This window comes from Triturus cristatus, chromosome 1_2 (genome assembly GCF_964204655.1).
Source record: "Triturus cristatus chromosome 1_2, aTriCri1.1, whole genome shotgun sequence".
Classification (NCBI taxonomy): domain Eukaryota; kingdom Metazoa; phylum Chordata; class Amphibia; order Caudata; family Salamandridae; genus Triturus; species Triturus cristatus.
Window position 1 is genome coordinate 719,840,909 of NC_140580.1, and position 25,174 is coordinate 719,866,082.

The window sequence follows — 25,174 nt, forward strand, 5'->3', positions numbered from 1 at the left end:
GCGACTAGGGCTAAACCTGCTCTATGTCCACGGGGTTGGTGTGAATCAAATCAATTCAAATACAGAAAGTGCTTTCAGAAAAAAACATGGATATCAAGAAAAAACAGCTTGATACATTTAGAATTCATGAGGACACATCAAGGCCCTCCAGATTGCATCATTAAAATCCAAAGTCCTAAAACAGACATAATAAAATAATAATCAATTCAATTATGTTTGAGTATATAGGTTTTGTTAAAGTTTGAGCATGACACCACACCCTAGAAGTAGACAATTTCTTTTTTTTTTTATAAAGTGCATAGTGACTTTGACCATAGTGCCCAAGAGAAAACAGCTTAACACGTTTAGAATTCATGGGCACACACTAGGGCTATCCAGATCAAGTCATTGAAAATTCAAAGTCCTAGATCAGACATAACGAAACAATAATCATTCAGTTGTGTGTAAGTATATTAATTTTGTTAAGATTTTTCAAACATGGCACCACACCCTGGTGTAAATCAGCTTTTGGGTAAGGACGGAAAATGTAGCTGTGGCCTCCGGGTATGATGTTCTTCTGGACACGTCTTATGCGATTATTTGCATTTTAGGCCTTAAGAGTTAAGTTAAAACCTGTATTAATCAAATATGGGATTGAGGTAGAGAGAGAAGCTATAAAGTTTTTATTTGACATGAAAGTTTGATATATATTACATGTGCTGTGGGTAGATTTTTAAAGATTATAACCTCACAGAAAGCTTAATTGATTTTAAAAGATTATGCCTTTTAAAATGCTTGTAATAATGTTGTTATATTTTCTTTTGTATAAATGTTTAAAAGATCTAGCTTTCCTAAATAAAGTTAGTTTGTACTACTTAGCCTCAATTTTGATTTGGAAACAATAAGCATAATAAATAATATATCATATTACTATTATTATTTGTAGTATGCGACTCACAAAAAGGGAATTTCTTTGTTCAATTGTATTTTTATTAACCATACAAGTTCTTGCATGTAGTGGATACCAAATAGGAGTGGTTTTCTAAGGCCAGCATTGGTACCAGCGGGCATAGAATAATTCTTTTAAACGTCACATAAATTGAAAAAACTGCAGAGCACAAAAATCTAGAACAGCTAAGAAAGTGAATTAAAATCTGTGAAGTGTACTGCGGGAGCTTGGCTTTATTTCTGATTAGATTTTCATTTTCCCATTCACCAACAATTTTTTCAGGAAAAGCATAATAGTGCATATCTATAAGGCTTACACTCAATTACAGGCCACAGTGCTCACCAAAAATAACCCATAGATGAAGCACAAATATACAATAACTCTTTAATAAATGAGCAAGTGTGCAATAATCATTTTACCGGGAAGTGGTGGGGGCCAATGGTGTGTACCACCCCAAGAAATGTCCCACTTTGCCTGTGTCTTAAAACTTCCCTGGTCCAGAAATTCTCTGTGTAGAAATATCAGTTTGGGAAAAGTACATGATTAACGTGTATGAGAGTGAAAATCTCCTTGTTCAAATCATTTTTTCTGAAATGTAGAATGTATAGGTTGTTATCTCGAGATTGTACTTCAAAAGTTATAAAACAGAAATGTAACAGAACTATTTGCCTTATTTGTACCCAGTTCAATGTTATTGTACCCATTAGTAAATTGAAAAATATAATAAATAAATAACAATGTTGGTAAAAACAAACACAACGAAGGTAACTAAATAGATAAATCAAGATTACCTATTCCAGGGGATAATGCACAATTGAATGTGGGTACATTTTTAGGTAACAAACTCTTGAGAAAGAAGTGATTTGTTGTATAGAGTTTAGAATTTGTGCAATGGTTTGAACGTACAAGCCACGTTTAAAAAGTTGAACACAACAAAAATGTGGACTTCTAAAAGAAGAAAATAGGCCAAGCTGAATTTTTCATATTTCATAAATAAGTATATTATACTTTTATTAAAGTCAAAATTCATGATAACACACAGTATTATCCAATACAACTTTCAATGAAATGACTAAAATCATTTTCATGTCAAATACTGTACACACAATTTAGTAATAACAGTGCATTTGCTATAGCATAACGTTTTCGCCTTCATTTAGTTTGTACTAAAAACAAAAAATGTGGTAAATTTTAAATAGTAAAATATATATATATATATATATATCTAGCAGTTTTCAAACTGTAAACAGCATGTTTATCACTGTGTTATGCAGGTGGAGATCGGCATGGCACTTGCCCATATTAATTGGCCACGCCCACTCTTTCCTCCAACTAAAGTACCTTGGGAGTGAAACACCACCCAACTATTCAACACATCTTCTCTCGAAACCTGAACAATTTCAAAGCAGCCTGTGGAAACATATCAAAACACAAAGAAGCCATATCTGGAACTAAAGTAGGCGGATCCTCTTCATACCATTGTGCGCACACACATGCGCACACACACACGTACACACACACACGACGCACATATATGTTTTGGTGTATGACAACGGTACTGTGCTGTTCGTCTCTGGAATTGTATAGTTCACTTAAAAGTCAAACACAATAAAGAGACAAATACTGAAACAGTGGAACAGCAACACAAGACCTGCTCATGTTGTTTTTCTGTTCACAATACACTGAGAGGAGGCAGGGGCGCTTTAGCATGTGCAGTAGGCAATGTTTCTCATTGACAGTTCACCACAAACAGCCACCTGCAAGAAGGAGAACAGCATTTCTTCATTCAGGTCTTTGGCTTTTGACTCCAAAGAATATTTTAGACGAAGGTTGCAGCAGCTGCACTACAATTTCATTTGAAAAGGTGTTATGTTCCTGTGAATGTTTTGTTGGTGTTTTAAAAGATTTCCTTTAGACATGAGCATATAACTATGCACCCTAGGTCATCTTACTTTTGCACCATTCGGGACCATTTTCACAGTGTATGTGGTGGGCATCAAATTAGCCTACACAAACCAAGGAACATTCACCAGCTGTGAAAAAGGTCCAAAGCAACAAGTTTGGCACACGCTAGCACTTGCCCACACGTTGTTAATTTCCTCTAATATTATTTATGATGAATAAGTCTTCTCAAATTTGTTTTACATTAGGAACAAAGTTGTCATCACACAGCTGAGATGAGATGTATGTATTTCACATTCTATGCATTTCTTGGCACTATCAACGCAAAGCCTGAGCAGTGAAACTATCCTTTCTAGATTATTTTTTCTTATCAAATTGATTGTATATATTATATTGGTATGATTTAGAATAGTAGTAGATTGGTCAGTAGTGACTAGGGTAATTTAACTCATTTACTGATGCTGGAACGTAAACTTGTGTGGTCTTTTAAAGTGTACTTTAATATCCACATTTAGAGGGGTCTCTTGGTAAAAAGTCCAGTAAAAGACCTCTTGCACCATCTTTCCTGTCTACAATTTCCTTGACACTAAAAATACTCTCTTCTTTAGAAGAAAACAATTTCTCATGTGAGAACCAGTCTCTAAATCTCAAACTTAGTAACATGTCAAAAATCTATGAATCTTTCCCAAAAGTTTATGGAGAGACCACAAAGGATAAGTGTTTGCACTTGACATGGTTGACACCGTCCATTTTAACTTTTGAATCAAGCTTTGCTGCAGCTGTGCTGCAGTTGTTGGGCCACGACTGAGCCTTTGTGTCAGAACTAATTTCTGCTTCTGTGAAGTACTTCTCATACCTGTGGAGATAAGGAGGCTTCTCAGGGAGAAGGTAGTAGTGCGTTGAACTCATTTTTTTACCGTTTTCGATTACGGGCAAAATGCAAGGGATTTTGTTGGAAGACCCTTCACTGTGCTGTCTTTGTAAAGCTTTAATGCTGACATATTTAGGGTCTGGGGCAAAGCTCTGGGTAGGGGGCATAACCCCGTTGATGTACGTCGGTAGGCTCTTCGGACTTGGCGTGCGAGAATTGCTTCTTGAAAGAGGTTCTCTTGGTGGCACTTTTGGAGGTCTGTCATCATCACTGTATGTGTTAGACGTGACCTCAGCTGACCACCTTCTGTAATCAGGTTTCACATGTCTTGGAGGAATAGGAATCCTGGGCGGTACCTCTGGTTTATCTTCTTCAGAATTAGGGGAAGCCCTATTCATATGGTTTGACAGTCTTATTGCTGGCTTATTGTATGACCCAGCAGGTCCTGAATGTGATCTTCGCAACCTCCTGTTGGGCTGCTCAGGTTTCTGAGGTTTTATGTTTTGTGCTTGTCCATCTTGGTTCAGAATTGTATTAATTGCCTTTTTGGGGCCCATTCCTGAATCAAAATATGCATAGTTTGTTTGTCCGCACCCGCGGAAACTCCTTCGACTTGGAACACCATACTTGAATGCTAATGGTCTACCATCATCAAGAAGAAAGTCAGTGTCTGAGCTAGTCAGAAATTCCACCTCACTGTCTACATCATCAATTGTCTGGTCTTCTGAAATGGGGAGTGGAGGCAGTGGCCTGCACCCGCGGTCATGACACCCACTGGCTTGGAACTGTGGTGGCCCACATTTTACAGGTGTGTGAGGGGGAGTCCTTTCTGAACTAGAGCCACCATTCACTGAGAGTTTTTTAAAAGAAGGGGCAACTTGATCTTCTTCATAGTTTGGGAGGAACTGCAACGGAGGTGGGCTGGACTTTTTGCCTTGGGTTTTCATGCAGTTCATCGTACAGCAGTGTCCATTCATGAACGGCTTAGAGGTGTGACCTGAAAAAGAGAAATATTAAGAAAATTGATTTTACAAGTCCGCACCCTTGGTCTTTGTACACTTAACATAATGGAGAACAAACCTTTAGGGTATATTCTTTATTAATTGTGCATGCAGCTGTTACAATTTTATAAACGAAAGATCTTGTGATACAAGACATCATATAGACCCTCCAAATTATCCAACTATTTCACTTACCACAAAATAAGGCTAAATTTGCCATTTTCAAATGTCCAAAAGAATTAAAAGAAATTCTGATGAAATGGCATAAATTCACCATTTTCTACATCTGGCCCTACTTTTAAATAGCCTGGGGGATACACGAATCTGTGAATTTGCTTATTTTAGTTTTGAGTACAGCCCTTTAACTGTAGGCTATGCAAAATTGAGAGGCATGCAAAAGGCAAGAAAGACTCTGCACTAATGAAGGAGTTTTGCAAGATTTCCTAGAGCACTTGCAATTTCAGCTTCTTTTTAAAAATGCAAAATTAGTAGTCATGTGTGAGGGTGGTTGTTCTAATCTATGATAGCATCCACATAACTGGTGTTTTCCTCTGAAATCATAGAACTTAATCGTGGGATTTTGGGAGATAGTTCGAAATTTGGCATCCTTCATTGAGTAAAACACAGCACTTTCTTGGCACTGTCATGATTTAGTCAAATCAACATATTTGCAATTAGAAGAAAATAAGGACATCAGTACTGGAATTCTGCAAGTCAAGTTTACAATCCACGTAGCTCTATTTTATTAAAAAAGATTAACCTCAAAATGCAATGATTGTGTCCCTGTACATTCTTTTTCTTGTTGAATTTTTTTTATCTGTGATTTAATATTTTCGGCTTCTAATTATGAAGTATGTTCAAAGGCGTCTTTGTGACTTATGATTAACTGTTCACTCTATGGTGTTAAGACTTTTTTTTTCATTATTATAATTCAATCACATGATCACGTCTCTAAGAAAACAATCTTTAAAAAATTGTAATCTGAAGCTACAAAAAGTGAGAAAAACTTACCAAATGATGAAATCTGGTGGGATGTTGGTGACCTCAGCTCGTACGCCATCTCTAAGGGGTTCATATTGAAGTCAGCACTGAAAAAGAACACCCACTAGTAAGATTAGCAACACGAGCAGAGGCGTAGTTTTTTAAGTAGCCAAATACACTGTAGCAAACTTCCTATAGCCAAGATATTCCATCTAACCTATGACACAATTGTAAAAATTGTCATAGTCACAATGAAAACATGTTTTAATAAAATGAGAGCCATCAATGCCAGTACAAAAAACAGACAGTTAACATATATACTTTGCCCCTGTTTCCGTAGCATATATCTTTGTAAAGAACTCGGTACCTACTCGAGCCGTGTACGTTATACATAAAACGTAGAACTGGTATTCATTAACCCCACTAGGGAACTCTACATTAGCCAAGAGTGCAGTTCATTGGCCATTTTTTCCATCACTCAACCCCCTTTCTATCCCCTGCCCTTTGAAAAGTCTAAAGGCACAAAGGGTCCGATGTACTAATCGGTTTTGTGGTTGCAAAGCGTGTGAGTCGCAAAATCTCAGATTTGTGATTGCAAAATCTAAAGTAACAATGTCTCAAAGGGACATTGCCGATTTTCAAATGTCTGTGCCAGTTTCAATATACGCTTTGTGATCCATTACCTCTGTTAGGGAAATGGAGCATGAAATTGTCACCGCCTCTGCATAACCATTAGCAATGCAATTGCAGTCACAAACCATTGATTACCTATTGACACCTCAAAGAAAGTGGTATCAATTCGCAAAGAGGAAGCTATCCATGAGTGACAGCTCTTTTGGAAGATTTAACACATGAGATCCTACCTCGTGGATAGTAATTGTACAAGAGTCTGGGAATACTACTAAAATTGTATTTTGTCGTGTGATTGATCAATACGTGTTGCAGCACAAAATAGGCACCAGTTCAAACACTAATCACAGTACAAAAATAGTAAAGCATTGCTTTGCAACTGGGAGTATTTGTAAATAAGGCAGACAGTTTGTATACTGAGCATGTCAACAGAAAGTACGGAGTTGATGGGTTTACCTTAGTTTCTTTGTGTTTTGGTGTGTGTCAATACATGAGCATATAGGTGCTGGTGTGGACATTAGAGCATTTGATTATTCTTGTACATAATACACAAGCATCTATGTATACAAGAGAGTGTGCACTGTTGTATAAATCCATACATGTGCCTACCTGTGAATACATCTAAGTGTTTGTGTATGTGTATGCTTGTTCACCCACATTTTACATACATCTGCATGTTTGAGTGTGTAAACTGCTAAGTGTGCTTACCTTTGTGTATAGTCCTAAGTGTGTAAATGCATATACTGGAGCTTGTGCTCTTTTTTTTACATCTACCCTTCTGCATCAGTGTGTGTGAGTGTGTGTATTGCATGTGTGAGTGTACTTTGTTATCCAAGGGTGTGTTAGACTGTTTTTTAAATCCTAACCGTGTTATCTTCTACATTCTGACTACAGTGTATATGTTGTCTTACATTTAAGAGTGCTTCTGTATACATCTCAGCGTGTGTATGTACGTTTGTGTATAAACTTATGTACGTCTTTAAAGTGGATTTAAGTTATTCATTTTCCGTGTAGAACCATATTTTTTGTACACCATTTTCATCTTCTGTGATGTGTTCAGGCTATAATAAGGTGTCATTAACTTTTAATTTTTTCAGATGCAATCCAACACTGGCTTGCACACTAAAGTAGCATTATACAAGTTACCAGACAATACGAAAAACTTTAAAGTAGTACAGTCATATTATCCTACCAATTAGCAGTACAGCTAGAAAGAGAAAAATCAAACAAACCAAATATCTGAGGTAGCGATGTCTTAATATTATTCCTATAACTTGTATATACTCACTATAGTATGGACCTAGCTTCAATGAGCAAAGGAGGACTTTACAGAGAACATATTAATTGTACAATGAACATATATAACACTAGGTGATGTACAGAGAACATATACTAGGGGTTGGAAGACACCAGCCTACAGAAACTAAGAAGTGATGGGGATACTTGCACCCATTGGAAAAGTTGTAACACAAGAAGACAGTAATTTCACTAGATTCACAGGATGTTTTTAGGTAAGTGATGTAGCCGAGATTACACAACCCAGGTTTTAGAGTTCCAAGGACAAATCCTTCACCATATCTCCTCCCTGTTTTTCCTTGAAAAGCAATTAAATTCACATATTAACCTGCAAGGCCACCCTCGTGGTATATCAATGCCATCTCAAGTCCTCTATTATGTTTGCTAATTCCATCAGTCACTGTCCAGCTGTACAGTTATGTGACACTGGGGGTATGTTATCTGGAGTATGTCATAAAATGTGCAGTCACTTAGTTCAACTTACTCATCAAACCCGCTTGGGATGGACCAAGATCCTTTGGGACTCCCTAAGCCTTCTCCGCTATGCAGGAACCCACTTTTCAATGAGACCGGAATCTCTTGCGCCGCAATTCCCGCCATTGACATTGTGAGGGCTTTGTGGGATGTGCTGAACGTTCACCAGCCCACAGTGCTCAGCAGTAAATCAGTAGAGTTCATTCCTACAAAGCAGAAAGGAAAACACGTTAATATCATACATTACAACAAAAGCTGAATGAACTACCATATTTATCAAACATCAAGGTCAATGACAAGTTCAGGGTCTACAGTGCCAAAGATTCACACTGAAGTTACATAAATCAAGCTGGACATTATACTTAGAAACATCACTACACAAGCAAGTGTTTCCTTATAATATATTGAGACATCACACGTGCGTTTGTAAGAAACACGTTCACCTGTGTCTTGGTACTGAATAACAGATTTTATTGTTATGCAACTCAATGGCACTCATTTTATCGATCTATGGATGATGAACAGCTGAATGGACTGGCAGTGATTTCAACCTAAGGTTAACATAGAGGTCTTGGGGTCAAACACATAACCCTACCGTGTATGTTATTATAACAGCAGAGATCAGAGTAAATATTTTCCCTTTAGTGGGTTCCACAGAATCACACACAGGTCAAGTTAAGGGTTTGATTGATGCTTGTGTGTAACACAGACTCACACACATTCTTACACAAGCCAGGATGCGGGTTGATTTGAGGCTCGTGGTGGGCTACATGGATTCAGTCACATGCCAATGCAGGTCAGGGATGGGCGTTGATGCAAGGATTGCGCATTGATGCAAGGGTTGCGCATTGATGCACACCTAGAGAGAGACACAGAGAAAGACACACTCCATCGCTCTTTGCCTCTCTCGAACACCCAAAGCAGGACAGGGTTGTGCTGTATTTAGACTTGAGCAACCAAGGCATGTCAGGGTTGTGCTGTGTTTGGAGTTGAGCAGTGCTTATTTTGAGTTGGTGATTGAAGGTGGGGCCCATCGACACTCGTTTTTGGGGACTAGCACTTATTTTTCCTCATGCGAATTTCTCCTAGACTAAGAGAGAGAAAAAACAGAAAAGGGGGAAAGAAAGAAGAATAGAAAGACAGAAAAATAGTGACAAAAGAAGAAAGTGGGTTAAAAAAGAAACTGCCAGAGTGAGGTGAAGGGAAATGGGGGTGTCCGGTGGTGGATGAAAGAGGCATGAGGTGGGATCAAGACTTTGCAACCTTGGCTTTAGGCATCTCTGATATTCATTGGCCCCAGGGTTCTGAGCAAAACGATGGTACCTGCACTTATTCTTATACAAATTAAGAACTGAAGTTGAGTTTGCAATGAGACGCATACAAACACACACACAAAGACCACGCACAAACCCACACACCCATACACCCATACACACACACACTGCAGGTCAGTTTGGCTTTGTTCAGAGGCGCAACTAGAGCCAAATTTCGGGGGGGGGGGGGGGTGCTGAGCAAAAATTTCGGGGGGGGGGGGCTGAGCAAAAATGTCGGGGGGGGGGCTGAACTTTAAGCAATAGACAGAGTGGAGCTGCAGGGGCTCTTAGAAGGGGTGAAACAGCGAGGCCTCATTAACATGCAAATGGTCTTTTAAAGACCTGTGAAGTGCTCGGGGGCGGCTGCTTTTTTGCCCGGGAAGCTGTCTCATCCCGGGCTGCCACACACGACGGGGGGGGGGGGGTTGGGGGGGCTGAAGCCCTTTGAGTCCAATGGGTGTTGCGCGCCTGGCTTTGTTTGACGTTGGGGTTGAGCATTGACAATCACAGGCACACCCTTTGCAGGTCAGGACTGGACTGTGGCAACCCTCTGTTTTTATTCACAGACATACATAACAGTTCAGTTCAGTTGTATATGCACAACAAGCCTACTCCAGCCAATGAGAGAAGTCCAACATGCACCAAGAATTACTAGAGCCTCTAAACAGAGTCCATTCTCCTCAGATTGGCCTTCCCTCCACACACATCCGGGCATTTTCAGTACTAAGCAATGTCCAGAAAACTTTGAAAGGAACTGAGCGCCATTTGTTGAGGCTCAGAGTAATGAAGCACAGAGACGGCATTACATAACAGAAGGCCTTTATGGCTGCCAAAACACACAGCCCTCGGAGTAACCTTGTGGGTAGACAATCGGCCCACTTTGCCGCATTGTGCTGGGGGGTAATGAATGATTCATTTTGCGCTCGGTTTTGACATAAATTGAAGGGAAAGCACAAACAGCCTTGCACGAAATGTAACCTCATGAAAGAGCCCTATTCTGTGAAACCGGAATATACAGTTACAAGCAAATTAAAGATATCATCAGCTAACATGGTGTTCGCCGGGTGAAGGCTTTTCTGCAATACTGGCACAGACTAAGGCAGGAAGTTGGAAGTAACTTTGGAATCTTCCGCTGCTTTTTACTAAAAATGTTCACATTCCCCGAGCTGACTCATACCTTTTTTAACAGCTTGTACAAACCCAGGAGGCGGTGTCAAGTGAGTGACGCGCCGACGCTTCCTGGCGCGCGCGTGCCCTTATTTGGAAAGCTGGATTCCGGCACGAGGTACTCGCCCCGCGAAACTAATCAAAGGCCGATTTAAATACAATGACAGAGACCTGCGATGGCACCCGGCGGCTGGAATGCGACGAGTGGTTTAGTTGAGGGCACAGCCGGTGATCATGCACCCAGGATTCGACAGGAATTGGATTGAATGTTCATTTATTAAAAGAAAAGTGATGACTGCAAGGTCCGAGGCCTTATAAAGTCAAAGGATTTATTGCCTGAGTTTCAGAACTAAATTTGTTAAATAAAATGTGTGCATGTCTGTGTGGGGTGGGGGTACGGGCTCAGAGTTCTTAGGTGCACCCCGACAGTGCTCCTGAATGCCAAGGTTGCCCAGTACCAAGGATGCCTGCTCATTCTACCTCATGCCTTTTTCTTTCATTGCCCTACAGCTCCTGTCTCTCCGCCCCACCCCCGCGCCCTCAATGCCTTTTTTCTTTCTCCCTCCTTCTCCCTTTCTCTTTCTTGCTCTGGGTTAGTTTCTGGAGATAGGTACCCACAAATGAGCCCCTGTGCCCACCACCTGCAACCACTGTGATCCATGTGTGGGATTCATACAGTGAGAATGAGACCGGGGCAGTGGGCTGGCCTTTTCTTGAATGAACACATTCCACAACTATGCAATTCCTTTTCAAAGGCGGGGAGGATTGGTGATGAGTCGGTCTCAGTCACACATTTCTGCATCTCAAGTTTGGATCACAGTCGGCTGACTGTATTCATACTTCCATGATGACAAGTGTAGTCCTGGTGCGATGGGTGAAAGAAACACCTCCCACTAGTGCAAGCACCAACTCAGTTTTCAGGCGCCAGAACTCTGAAATTATTTAAGGTCTGACTCACAAAAGCGTTTATGAGAACATGAATAAGTAGTACCACAGGTGTACCCTTTTACATCCTCTTAGCTGTCTTTGTGAATCATCACTAAAACCTCTAACTCCGTATCAGTAAAGATGCAAAGGGGACACAATCCTTTCTACTTGTAATAATCGTATTTGAATGTTCCTTGAATACTCGTATTTTGCTCTCATGTGAGATGTTTTTGGGCCACTTAACAAAGGAGTGAACAAGTGCGTAAAAAAAAATTCTACATAAATACCACTTTACATACTCAAAAATGCCTTTGTAAATAGGGCCCTTCTTGTCAGTGAGAACTAAATAAATAATCATTGCTATTGGTAATTGCAGATTTGAATCTATGATACATGTATAGAGTGGGTGTGAATTGTGAAGGCATAACTTCACCTTCCGAATAGAAGGGACACTGTATTTGTCCCAGTAAATAGGAGGGAAATGTATCCTTCAAAAAGAATTTCCAAACTCTTCTTTGGCAAGGCAGTTCCCAGTGGCGGTTCCTCTGTGGGAGCGGAGAAGCGTCGCCCCCCCCCCCCCCCCCCACACACACACACACTGCTGGGCATAAAGAGTCAAAAATGAAATAGTAGTAAAATGATTTTATCAGCATTTCATTTTTGACCCCTTCTGCCAGAAAATGAAGTGCGAGGGCAGGGTAGGGCCAGTGCGTCAATGCTACCAATGGTTGGCAGCAGTTAGGAGTGGCCACTTAGGTTTGCATTGTGCATGTTGGTTTGGCCAGCTACCTTGCAACACCCAAACCGTCATGTGCAATTCAAACCGCTCCTACCAGGCTATCTTGGACAGATAGGTTGGCGAGCAGGCACAGGCCTACAGTGCCTTTTGGAACGTGAAGCCAGCCCGTTCTAGCCATCAAGACGCTTTAGAACAGCGCCTTGATTGGATGAGAGAATTGGCTGCGGACTTCGCGCTCGGAGGATGAGTTGCAGAATATCGAGCGGCAGTGTAATGTAAGTGATTTTTTAATGTGTATATATGTTAATGTGTATATTATTGAGTATTTGTTATGTGTATATTTTTTGCGCTGCCCCATGTCATTTGCCTCCAACTACAACTTGCATTTCCCTGCATCAGCAAATTCCTCTAATTTGAAGGAATACAGAATTATGTCCTGTCAGAACCCATCTTGTGTTGTTGCTTAATTCCTCTCATTGGTCTATTTTTAGGTTTTTCTTATTTCTTTAGTCCCAACAACCACATACAAATTATCTTCAAATGAAACTTTTCACTTTTGCAAAAAATAAAGGAAAAATCTATTTGGAATGTTTCTGCTGCTTGAGTAATAGGGGATGAAACAAATGATAACTGTACGAGGGCAAAAAAATAAACAGTTTTCACATTATTTATAAGCAAAATCAGCCAATTACCTTTTGTGCTACATAGATTGCAAATATAGTACAAAATATGATGATGTGTGACGTGTAACATGATTTTTCAGCAAATAAATTGCTAGTTGTTGTTAATTAGCTCTTTTAGAGTACCCAATTTATTAGACTTCAGTCTGCTATGGAAATTTTTGAACAGTCCCACACCCAAATACCCAACTAGTGAAGGGCTCAGATGCTATACGAGCGGCAAAGCCTTAACAAGAAACCAGCCATATTTTCTTATAAATAATTTTACTAGATTTTTATGTATGATTCGCCCTAGTTCCATCACTAAATTTCTTGAAGTTTTCCCTTGACAATGTGTTTTTTCAGTAATATACTGTGCAAAACTAATTTGCTCCTTTCTATATTTCAGAATCTGTAAAATGGTGCAAAATGGATTTGCCCTGTTTGGTTTTTGGACCAGTGCAACTGTTCTGTATTACCGCCTCTTCCGCCCTTCGAAATCATGAAATGGAATCTAATCTAAGACCGATTACTGATCATGAGATTTCAGGACCTCATACACACATATGTTTTAGAGATCCCAAGCACAGAAGGGTAGCGTGTGGTCACAATTAAGCAGATACTACAACACTATTGATAAATATCTCTAAAAACCTTGAGTACAAACAGAAAAATAGTGAAAGGAAAACAAAGGCGCTAGAGATGACATCGTCCAATCTGGTAAAGAAAGTACTTTGAGGCCAACATTTTAGTTAGAGGCGCTTCTAATTAAGTTTTTGGTAATACCACTGATGTTGAGCTACTCGCGACACGTGATGACATTCCCAGCACAGGCTCCAGACTATCTCCCTTAAGGACTCCCCCTCTCATCTAAAAGAGCCTTTTGTATCCTGTCCCGAGTGGGGTTCTCTGTTGCCACTGCTCCATCAGACCCTATACTCAAGCCACAAAGAGCTGCCAGCCTACTCCCGCCCTTCTCACATCTCAAATCAATACCACTCATTCTCAGGCCAAGGCTGCCTAACCTGACAGGACTGTAGCGGAGGCCACTCCATTGACAATTTGTTGTCCTAGCAACACCTTGAAGGCCTTCCTGTTCCCCAATGCCTTTCATGCCATACTTCTGACTGGGCCTTGGAGCTCACACTATTAAGTGCTTCGGAAAGTCGCTGTCAGCAAATACTGCTCCATCACAAATGGCATGCGTGCGCGGTGGTAAAATAAAACCCGATTATAAAGTCAGCAAGAACAGACCATGACAATGTAGTGGTGGGTGATGTACTGGGTGTGATATTATTGTTGGCTGACATTATAGATGTTGATAGCATACCTGCCAACTCGCATGGTGCTACCGTGTGACACACGATATTGGCTTTCACCACACGGTCTCCTTGTGAGCATCAGATATCACACGGTGGCAGGGAAAACGGTAAATAGTGGTTTTCCAGCTTGTTTACCGAGGCTTTGAACTGCCAATGTCCATTAAGGAGCGTGAAAACACCCTAGGACATCGAGACCAGCCTCAGCAAGATTTACTTTTTAGGGAGAGGAGGGGACTTGGGAGCTGGGTGGGGCTCAAAAGGGCCTCTTAGGTACTTCTCAGCACGAGGCCCCGCCCCCCCCCCATCACATAGCTAGATTGTTCTTCAAGTTGGCAGATATGTGATAGTTTCATACAACGCCATTTTGAGCCCTTAAATCCATGCTGCTGGCACATGCCAGTTTGAGTTAAAGGTCATAAATTGATCACTTTTGTATTGAAATGGAATGTGGTTCACATAGTAGCACTTCTGAGTAACTCATCCCACTCAGCATCTATGTCTGAACAGACAATCTGTCTGTTCTAGGTACGATCAAAGGTAACGGCTGGCACTAAATTCTCTGCAGCCACCTCTTAACATGCTTCAGTGGATGTACAAGGTAACCATCTACATGTCGGCAATGCTGTTGATAAGAGGCGAGATTTCCTGCAAGGCTGGGGCAGAGTCAGTGAAATTCCACTTGTGCATGCCCTGATTCAACCCGATAGGTAAGGGTTTTTCACTAGCACCTGCCTGTCCTCAAGTTTCACGACTTCCCTAAGGCAAGTCAGCTTCTGAGTGTCCTTTTTCAAGAACAATTTTTTTCACTTAATTGTTTTGTAAAACAGCAGCGCACGTCTCTTTCTGTTCCAGTATGTCGTTCGTCAACTACGAGTCATTTCGAAGGGAAGCTGCACATATGTATCATACTACTCATCCAGCTCTGTATTCAGTAGTGGTTGGGTGAGCTGTCGCCATTTCCTCCTAAAATTGTTTCCACCTCGACACTGGCGTTGACTAAGTCTGACAAACGCTATTAGGTAAGGACGTACAGGAAAAGTTCATTTCCTGGGGAGTCTGAAAAGCGTGTCCACATTCTTCATATTTCAGCAGATCTATTTCCTGAATTGGACCTGCAAAGAATGGAAACTCAACTGATCAAAAACCCAATTGGAACAGTGATCGAGCCACCCAAAAAGTTTATCCACTCTAATGAGAGATATTCAAAACTGTGAGCCACCAGCATTCCTGACTGTTGACCCCAGAGGGCTTGAAAACGACTGTGACCAAAAGCTTCAGAGTGAACTTCATGCACTACTAGGTTTATGTTTGTGATTTTTGTGGAGCGCATAGCTGCCCAAGGGCTTCCCAGTGCCACGGAGCAGGAGAGAGCATGAACCAGTGACTCAATCTGGGGATAGCCATGTCTTTAGTTATTGTCTGAAGGCAATCTCATCGGTATGGAAGCTTAGTTCTGTGGGCATGGAGTTCCAAAGTTTTGGTACTAAATGCGTGAAAGATCTTCCTGCCCATCTGGATCGCCTAATACTAGTTGTTTTGGCCAGGCGATCTGAAGAAGATCTTAGGGCTCTTCAGGGTGTGATCAGGGCCCTGAGTAAAGTTAGCCCTTTTCTGTTCAAGGCCCGACTAACTTGAGAAGTTGCATTTCTAGCAAATGATGACCATCAACCAGCCGCATTAAAGTTTAGAAAGTGGCACTGGATCGAGGAATCAGCTATCCATGTTCACCACTGGCTGTCAGTGAAACAGTGCATGAAGTTCAAGATCTTGTTTTACAATCATAGGCGTGACTTAAAAAAGAAGAAATTGACCAGTTATCTGACTTTACGACCTGAGCCTGAGAAGGTCTTCTGAAAATTCCACCCATTGAGAATACCCGCTGTGGAGGCAAAAGTTTCTCTGCTTTTGCTTCTGGCCTATGGAACTCATGACCCAACTTCAGAAAGAACTTGTAAAAGCATTTATATTACTATCTCTGTAGGTAGTGCCATGAAGCCACAGAGGGATCAAGCGCTTTATAAACAATTTTTATATCACAGTCCGGGCGGTAAGACCATGGAAGAGATGTGGTTTATCACTTGCTAAACTGAAGCATACTTTTCTGTCACCAATGAAATGTCTCCAACAGGCAACACTGGATAAAAATCAAGGGTGTCCAAGGTAAACCCTCAAAGTAGGCAGCCAAGCCAGGTTTCAGGATAGCCCCAGCATATGTAAATGATTCCCACGTAGATGCATTATATATACATATTTATCATGTTGATATCCTGAAAATCGATCATAGCCCCGGGCCTCGAGAACCATCGTTGCATGAAGTTTCTCTGTCTCCATCTCTGCCATCCAGTAGGTGACAACAGAGATCATGCATTTTAATCACAAGTCACCTTTTCACTTGAAGGCGATGTTGGAGCTAGCGGATTTATTTTTGCTCATGAGACATCTTTGAAAGCTACTACAGTGTCAATCTGCAACCAGAAAAGCCCCCGTGAATGACACAACTAGAGACTAGACTGTAAGGCTCACAGGAAGTGACATCACTCGTCGAACTATATACTCTACCAGGACTAGAGGATGAAAATCTACGGACAAGTCAACTGCAAGTCAAGCCAGTGTAGGGACTTCAGTGACTCATATCCAAGATGGCGACTTGAACTCCTGAAGTCCAACCCACTCATGAAGGTTTCTGGTTTCATCTGGCTACAATTAAACAGTTATCAATGAGAACAAAAATAAAATGCTAAAAACTAGTATATAATATGCTTCTTGAAAACACTCTATAGGGACATTGCACAGGCCTCTTGCATAAGAGAGAAAGCTGTCTTGGTTTGCAAAGCAAGCAGTTTCTCCTTTCCACTTTCCAAACCACGTCATAGACACAGCTTGCAAGCAGGTAAAAACATTTTTTTGTCATAATGGTGTTATTTCAGAGTTGACTTTTCTTATACGCTTTTTTGTTTTGCGTGAAACACAGACATGCTCCCGTCTAGCTGATTTCACGCCGACTTCTCGAACGTTACCCCAATAATCCAGATATTTTCGAACGGGTAATGCTGAGGAAGCAGTCCACGCAGGTTGGCCGTCTGCCCGAGGGCGTGCGCCTCTGCAGCCCCGTGCAGGTGCGCAGCTCCGCGCTGTTGTTTACACTGTCACCGGTGATACTGCCTCCTATCTCGGGGAGTGAGTCAGGCTAATTGCTCCCTGCAGATCATGTCAAATCTTGCACGCTGTAAATCCACGTTAATTATAAACCCTAATATTACCGGGTGAGCTCAACGTAAACACCAAGTCTGTCAGCGGAACTTGCATCTGGTTCCGCAAATCTGTTGTCTTTTGAAGCCTTGTGTCTTGCAAACCATCAGTGAATCTCTTTTTTTTTCTCCGAGAGTGAGCATGTGACGGCCTGCAATGTAAGTTGGTGATGCTGTTTTTGCTCTGTGAGGTGGCATGTGTGTGTGTGAGGGAGTAGGGCTCTATGACTGCCTACATGAGAAGCCAGCACATTGTTTGTTAATAGTTGGCCGTTTATATTACATACCCCCTGCAAATGGAATCGTCTCTTTGTGTTTAAGTATTGCATGTCACTGACATCCTAGGGCAGTGGTGCTTGTTTTTTTTTTATCGGCCACGGACTGTCAAAGGGTTGAGTCGACCCTGCTGTGATTGGAAGCTATAACCTGCCGGCTGCATGCCGCGGGCTGCAGTGGGCGCTCTCGACACTGAGCTGCCTTGCAGTCGTGTCAGCAATGAGCAGGGCATTGATTCTGCGCGAGGACTAACAAACGGCCACGTTGACTTGAATCTAACAAAGGTCTGGTGGTGTGAAGGGGTATCCAGCTACCGAGGAGTGAAATATGTACACCCAAAAAATCTTCACACCTCAAAGCCCCCTCCCACACCCCGCAGTCAATTATCGAGAGGCTTCCCACCTGGGTCACAGCACAAGCAGAATTTGCAGGTACACAATGTATTGAGAATGAACGTTCTCACCCCCTTTTTCTTCAGAAATTCTAGCGCCTGTGGACGATTCTGGGGTGAAGTCAGTTGACCATGGTGGCTGTGAGAAGGCGTGTGGAATGCATTTTTTCTACTTAATGGCGAGTACAGCCCTCGCCCTAATACAGTGAGGGTAAACACTGCCATGCCCCTGCAGGGAAGATGGCCGCCATTTGTAGCGGAGGCTGTGTTGGTGTAATTATGCCAACTGTCAGAGGCAACTTTGATACGTACAGCCTTAACAGGAAATGCTTGCAGATGATATGTGCGGGTGTGTAGAAATGAACAACGTATAAACATTGGGCAGGAAAGTCTGCGTTGATAGTTCGATATATCATGCTGTGTAAATTATTATTCTCCATCCAGTCTCAACGAGTGAGGCAATGATTTTGGTAAAAAAAACAATGTGACTGACTCTGTCCCAGCCCCTCTACGTCCACCGGCCTGCAGGGAGCTTTCCAAATTTCCCAACAGGCCACCGTGCCTAAACTGTAAAGAAAATGCATTGCAGAGCATATTGACAACTATAATACTATAATGTGGGCCACTTGTATTTGCTTGAGTGACAGTGTGTGGGTTTGGTAATACCACATACAAAGATATTTTTTCAGTCTCCAGGCGTGTTGGCTGCTGGATTTGCGGCTAAAAGCAGCACGGCTGCGGCCTCGATAATGAGAACCATTAACAACATGACGGCCTCACCTTTCCTCACCCCTGACAGTTGCCTGGTTACCATTCCTGCCCTACCAGTGTTGCAGGTGCACGCCACGCCGCCGGCACACACCTCCTTAAAGCTGCAGTCCTGCCCTGGGTGTACACCGTGGGGCCTGTGAGTCACTCGCGGCCCGGGCCCACCGAGGTCCGCCAGGATTCCTCCCTCGATGATGAAATCACAAACGAGTCTTTACCAATGCGTGGCAGGCGCACAATCACACCCGCGAAGCCAACAAGTGGCTCTTGGCCTCTTGTCAGAGAGAGCGCGCTCCAAACCATGACTTGAGCCAGAGAATGTCAACCAGCAATCACAGGCGTCAAGAGCCATGCACCTCTATCTCCAGTAGATAAACACGCAGTGCTGACGCAGTCCTGTCTACGGACCAACCAAACACCACACAATCAAGGTAAACAGGGAGACAGACGGACACACGCGCGCACACACAATCAGGTAAAAAAAATATAGAAACATGATACAAACATACATATCAAAGGCAAAGCGCACTAGCTTATCTATATACGTTGACCGTTTGTATAGCGAGGGTGCTCCCAGAATGCAGTAGTATTGGGATACTCGCACCACACACACCAACGCACACACCACACCCTGTTACCCCAATTAAGCATATACAGGACAACGACCAATTACCGGATGGTCTATAGTGAAATAGGGACATTTCTTGAGAGGCTGGGTGCATTACAAATGGGGGAGATAGGGTCACGTCACACCTCAGTTTTTCAAAAGCTGCTTTAAAATCACAGCCTCCCTTGAGCACCCCACACACAGAGGAATCGTGTCTCCAGGCAGGTGGCCTTAAAAACACCTCCAGTGCTTGGAAGAAACCGGTCCTTGCAGGTGGCGGGCCTTACACCAATCCTTATTACCGCTATAGGGACTATCTAGTGAAACAGAAATATGAAACCTTCTTTTAAAGAACATAAAGAGGGTCTTTCTGCGCATATTGGCCGCGGGGCGTATTTTAATAAGATTCTCGAGAGGCAGGAAGGCGCCACGCGAGAGAAGACTAAAGCGCTTTAAAAACAAGTGTCACTGCTTCCCCGCAATATGTAACTAATTTTCATCGAGTTCTGGGAGAAGGGCGCGCGCGCACACACTCGTACACACAGAGACGCACAGGCGCTCTCTCAAACACGCAAATCTCTGCAAAAATAGCGTTAGGCGACCAAGCTATCTTTCTAGCGCCTTTAACTGAGTATTCATTGAAATAACACAGAATAAGATGAGAAGACTGTGTAGCCACGAGTAGCCCTTGGGGGCGAGTCTGAAAGGTTATTTGTATTGATATGAATTTGTGTGTCACTGATTCTGTCTTTGTGTCTTCTGGGATTATACATTGGTTGATGTGCATATCCAAACACCTCCCTTGGGGAGTGTTCGAGGGGGTGTGGAATTAAAGCACCCGCTTCACCTAACCACCAAAAGCTTCCAGGCTTGTCGAGCGCCGAGCTGCACACATTCACTTTTAAGCTGAAAATGCAATGTTATCGTAAGGTGTCTGAGTGTTTGGTGCTCTCTCTTGGTCGTGCAGAATCTACGAAACCGGTGTGTTCTTCTATTAGGGAAATGGCTACAGAGGCAGGGCTCCAACGACGGTCATGGAAGGAGAAAGAGGTAGGGGAGATATAAACAATGATAGGCAAGGCCCACCAGAGACAACCAATGACAGGCACTGGGCAGGAGGCGCAGACAGGGACTACGGGTGTTGGAGGTCAGACAGAGGCCAAAACAGACAGAGGCAAAAACAGACACCATGAACATAAACACGAAATATAGTTAACACGGGCCAGGAATTCAGACAAAGACGGCCAGGAGGGCAGTGACAGCGAGCGAGAGAGGGGAGTCGGACACCACGATGGAAAGCCAGAGCCAATGATGACTCGAGGACAGGACCAGAGGCGCAGCCACGGCGCCGCGCGCCTCAAAGCACGCAAGGGCAAACGCCCCCCCCCCCCTCCCTAGATTTTTAAATAAAAAAATCAATTATAACGGGCACAGTGGGCTCCTCATACACCCAGCCCCGGTGCCACTGCACCTGCGGCACAATTGATAGCTCCGCCCCTGTTCAGGAATGAGATCAAGGCCCGCAGAGATAAGCACAGTAAGGGCTACTGAAGAGTGGGCAGGGGGTAGGCAGGAGTGGGGGGGGGGGGGGTAAAGGAACGGGAATCCCCACTCGGAGACAGATTGGTGAGGTAGCAGGCAAGAAAACACCGGAGGCAGGCAAAGTCCAACGCAGAGGTACCCGGGTGCAGGCAGAGGCCGCCCGAGCAGCAGCGTAGCCGGTGTCATATGCCCTGGCGCAATGAAGGAAATGGGCACGAATTAAATAAAAAAAAAAAGAAATAAGGGGTCAGTGTGCGCCTGTGGGCTCCGGTGCCACTGCACTCGCTGCACCAATGGAACCTACACCTGAGACTTTGGAAGCGAAAGGGAAGGCAGGAAAGCAAAAGTCAGGGATTGGTGCAATGTGAAAGTCGACAGATACCACCTGTGACAGGGACTGCGGCAGCGATAGGGTGGCAGACAGAGACAGCCAAAGATAGGGAGTCGGGATGGTGTGACAAGATGGTCAGCAGAGACCGCCAGAAACAGTCAGTGACAGTATGTGTGTGAGAAGGAAACGGTGCACCGACCACCAGAGCCCGCAAGCCCCAGGGTCTGAAAAAGAGATGGAATCGCAGCGGGTAGAAATAGAGGCTGGTGTTGCACGGGGTAGGTAAAGAGAACACAAGGCAGGTAGGAGGTTTGAGGGCGGACAGAGACATTTAATGGCAGGGACTGTATGTGGCGGGAAAGAAAGAAACAGTCAGTGACAGGGACAGTGAGAAGGAGAACCGGGAGAAACAGCCAGTGACAGGGTCTGTGGGCAGGAGTTCAGAGAGAAACAGCCAGTGACAAGGACTGTGAGTAAGGGGTCAGCGCCAGACAGGGACAATGACTGTAAGTGGGGGGTGGAAGGGGTGTAGACAGCTAGTTGCAGGGGCTACGAGTATGGAGAAACGAGAGAAGCAGTAATTGGCAGGGGCTTTGGGTAGGGTGTCGGGCAGAGACCGCTGGGCCTGGTAGGCAACAAAGACAGCGTGCAGGGGGTGTGCGGCTAGAGACGGGAACTGTGAGTCGGAGGTCAGACAGACAGCTTGTGACAGGGACTGCGAGTAGGAAGTCAAGCAAAACCAGCGTATTTCAATGAATGTGATAAGGGGATAGGTAGAGACAGCCAGGCACAGGGGCTAGGGAATGAAATGAAAGGAGTGCAATCAGAGACCGCCAGACACAGGAACGAGACAGAGGTTGAATGAGCGCGAGTTACATCGAACGACACCAGGCAGAGACAGCTAATGGCGGTGACAGGGCAGGGAAGACAGCCAGTGACAAGGACTGTGGAATCAGGGCCGTTTCTACCATTAGGCAAGACTAGGCGGCCGCCTAGGGCGGCAAAAGGGGGAGGGCGGCAAAAAACATGAGTTTGGGAATATCTAATGCATTAATTCTTCTAGCCTGATTGACAGGGGGAGAGAGAGATGGTAGTAAAATGGAGGGGGCGGCATTTTTCAATTCTTGCCTAGGGCGGCAAAACACCTAGAAACGGCCCTGTGTGGAATGAGACTACAGAAGTTACAACCAGTGACAGAGACCAAAATGAGGAGGGCAATGCGAGGCTCGAGGAAGCAGCAAGTGCCTGATGCGGGGAGAGTGCAAGGACAGGCAGGGACCAGCAGAGGGAGCCCGTGGCAAGAACTGAGGCTGACAGTGAATGACGCCGAGGGAGCAGGATGGACAGGCTGAGAGAACAAGTGACAGGGACTGAGGGGGACGAAGGATGCAGATCTCACCACATCAGACAGGCAGGGACAGATACTGAATGGCGGTGGTGGCTTTAGAGTGGGCAGACAATTCTCTAGTCTGCATAGAATTGCAGAGACTAATTGTTTGAGTCTGAATTCTAGGCACGCTTATGACATTTTCAATGGGTGATGGTTTTACGTCAGTTGTGTGGAGTTACACGGTCACTTATCTGGTGTGTAAGGACCAAAGCCCTACAGTTCTAAAAACGCAGGGAGTTGACATCCAACAGTGCCAGTCTGCCAGTGCCAGACACAAACTGTCACACACCTTCAAACGCTTACCTCTTTCTGCTCTGTTCGTGCCTCAGCACATCTTGGCCTGCCCCCCGTTCAGCCACAGTCCAGACAGGGCACAGCCCTCGCCCCTCAAGCGCTACGCAGCTCTCTGTGTTCACACACACCACCGTGCGAGCTGCGTCCACTGATATCCAAGAAGTACGGCCCGGCGCACTCCTCTTCGTTGTGCTCTTTCTTGATACCCTGCCTCCCTGCGCCGTTTTTAATCTGCCCTCCAGCGCTGCTCTTCCCCTGTGCCTCGTTCCCCTGGTGGCTGGTCTGCACTGTGCTGCTCTTTGCTGGCTTGCTGCTGCACTATGTGCCGGCTGTGTGCGCCTCCTCTGGCGGTGTCTCGCTCTGTATGAGCCACAGTGTGCCTGTCAGAGCCGCCAGCTCCCAGGTTTGTTATATGAGGGCCGGGCTCTGACGTGCCTGCGCCCCGCCCCCGGAGTGTTGGTCACCCCAGTCTGCGTCTTAAAGCGGACACAGCAGCCGAGAAGCACCGTGCCACTGCACCACCGCACAGCAGCATGCCCTGGTAGTGGATACTCATCGTAACAGGGCAGCAGAGAGGCACCGTGCCACATGTACCACCGCACATTCCACGGCAGCAGAGAAGCACCGTGCCACTGCAGCACTGCACAGAAACATGACATGGTAGTAGATAGGCATCATAATAGGGCAGTAGAGAGGCTCCGTGCCACATGTACCACCGCACATTTCACGGCAGCAGAGAAGCACCGTGCCACTGCAGCACTGCACAGCAACATGGCATGGTAGTGGATAGGCATCATAATAGGGCAGTAGAGAGGCACCGTGCCACATGTACCACCGCACATTTCACAGCAGAGAAGCACCGCGCAACTGCACAACAGCTTGCCATGGTAGTGGTTAGGCGTTATAACTTGGCGGCAGAAAAGCACGTGCCACTGCACCACCGCACAGCAGCATGTCATGGTAGTGGATAGGCATCATAACACTGCAGCAGAGAAGCACCGTGCCACATGCACCACTGCGCAGCAGCACGGCATGGTAGTGGATAGGCATCATAACACTGCAGCAGAGAAGCACCGTGCCACTGCACCACTGCACAGCAGCATGACATGGTAGTGGATAGGCATCATAATCGGGCAGTAGAGAGGCACCGTGCCACATGTACCACCGCACATTTCACAGCAGAGAAGCACCGTGCAACTGCACAGCAGCATGCCATGGTAGTGGTTAGGCATCATAACACTGCAGCAGAGAGGCACCGTGCCACTGCACCACTGCACAGCAGCATGGCATGGTAGTGGATAGGCATCATAACACTGCAGCAGAGAAGCACCGTGCCACATGCACCACCGCACATTTCATGGCAGCAGAGAAGCACCACGCCACTGCACAGCAGCATGACATGGTAGTGGGCACGCATCATAACACGGCAGCAGAGAGGCTCCGTGCTGCTGCAGCACCACAGTACAGCAGCATGACAGGGACACGCCAGTAGAGAGCCACCGTGCCGCAGCCGCGCCGCACCACAGTATGACATAGTAACACTGTGGAAAGGCAGACACCTTACCTCAGCAGCAGGGCTGCATTGTACCAAAGCACGGCAGCATATCGGGATCATACAAAGCTCACGAGCACATTACACCACAGTAGTGTGGGCACCATGACACAGCAGCATTGTACAGTTGCCCAGGAGCAAGGAACACAATCTCAGTAGTTCACCACAGCATCATGGTTCTACCACAGTAGCAAGACACGGCTTTACAGGAACACGGCGCCTCAGCTTGTCACCACAGCACAGAGTACCACAGAGCTGGAGAGCTTCCCCCGCCCGACAGGATAGCTGCAGCGGCTGCAGTGTAGAAGCACTGCACGAGAACTGCACCTGTTCAAAGCAGCACATACGCGGGGTGCATCAACACAACAACTGCACACCAGTGCAGCGTCGCATCAAAGCGCCGCAAACCAGTCCAGCAAATATACAGCTGCGCTACAATGCAATGGTATGCCTCTGTTACCACAACTGGGTCCCCTGGGTGATGCCCACGTGCCACAAGTCAGATGTCACGTCTCGTCTCTAGCACCCGTGGAGCCGTTGAAGCATCAGTGGCAGGTTCGTATGC

The 25,174-nt window shown here is 44.6% G+C and overlaps 1 protein-coding gene across 1 annotated transcript; it reads right to left on the minus strand.

The window, feature by feature from the left end:
• Positions 1-1,904: 1,904 nt before the first annotated feature.
• ERRFI1 (ERBB receptor feedback inhibitor 1) lies at positions 1,905-23,442 on the minus strand. The gene is made up of 4 exons (XM_085608612.1): positions 23,067-23,442; positions 8,094-8,289; positions 5,714-5,790; positions 1,905-4,698 (listed from the first exon to the last, which is right to left on the minus strand). The coding sequence occupies exons 2-4, from the start codon at positions 8,213-8,215 to the stop codon at positions 3,524-3,526; spliced, it is 1,374 nt and encodes a 457-aa protein (XP_085464738.1). The 5' UTR covers positions 8,216-8,289; positions 23,067-23,442; the 3' UTR covers positions 1,905-3,523.
• Between the last annotated feature and the right edge of the window lie 1,732 nt (positions 23,443-25,174).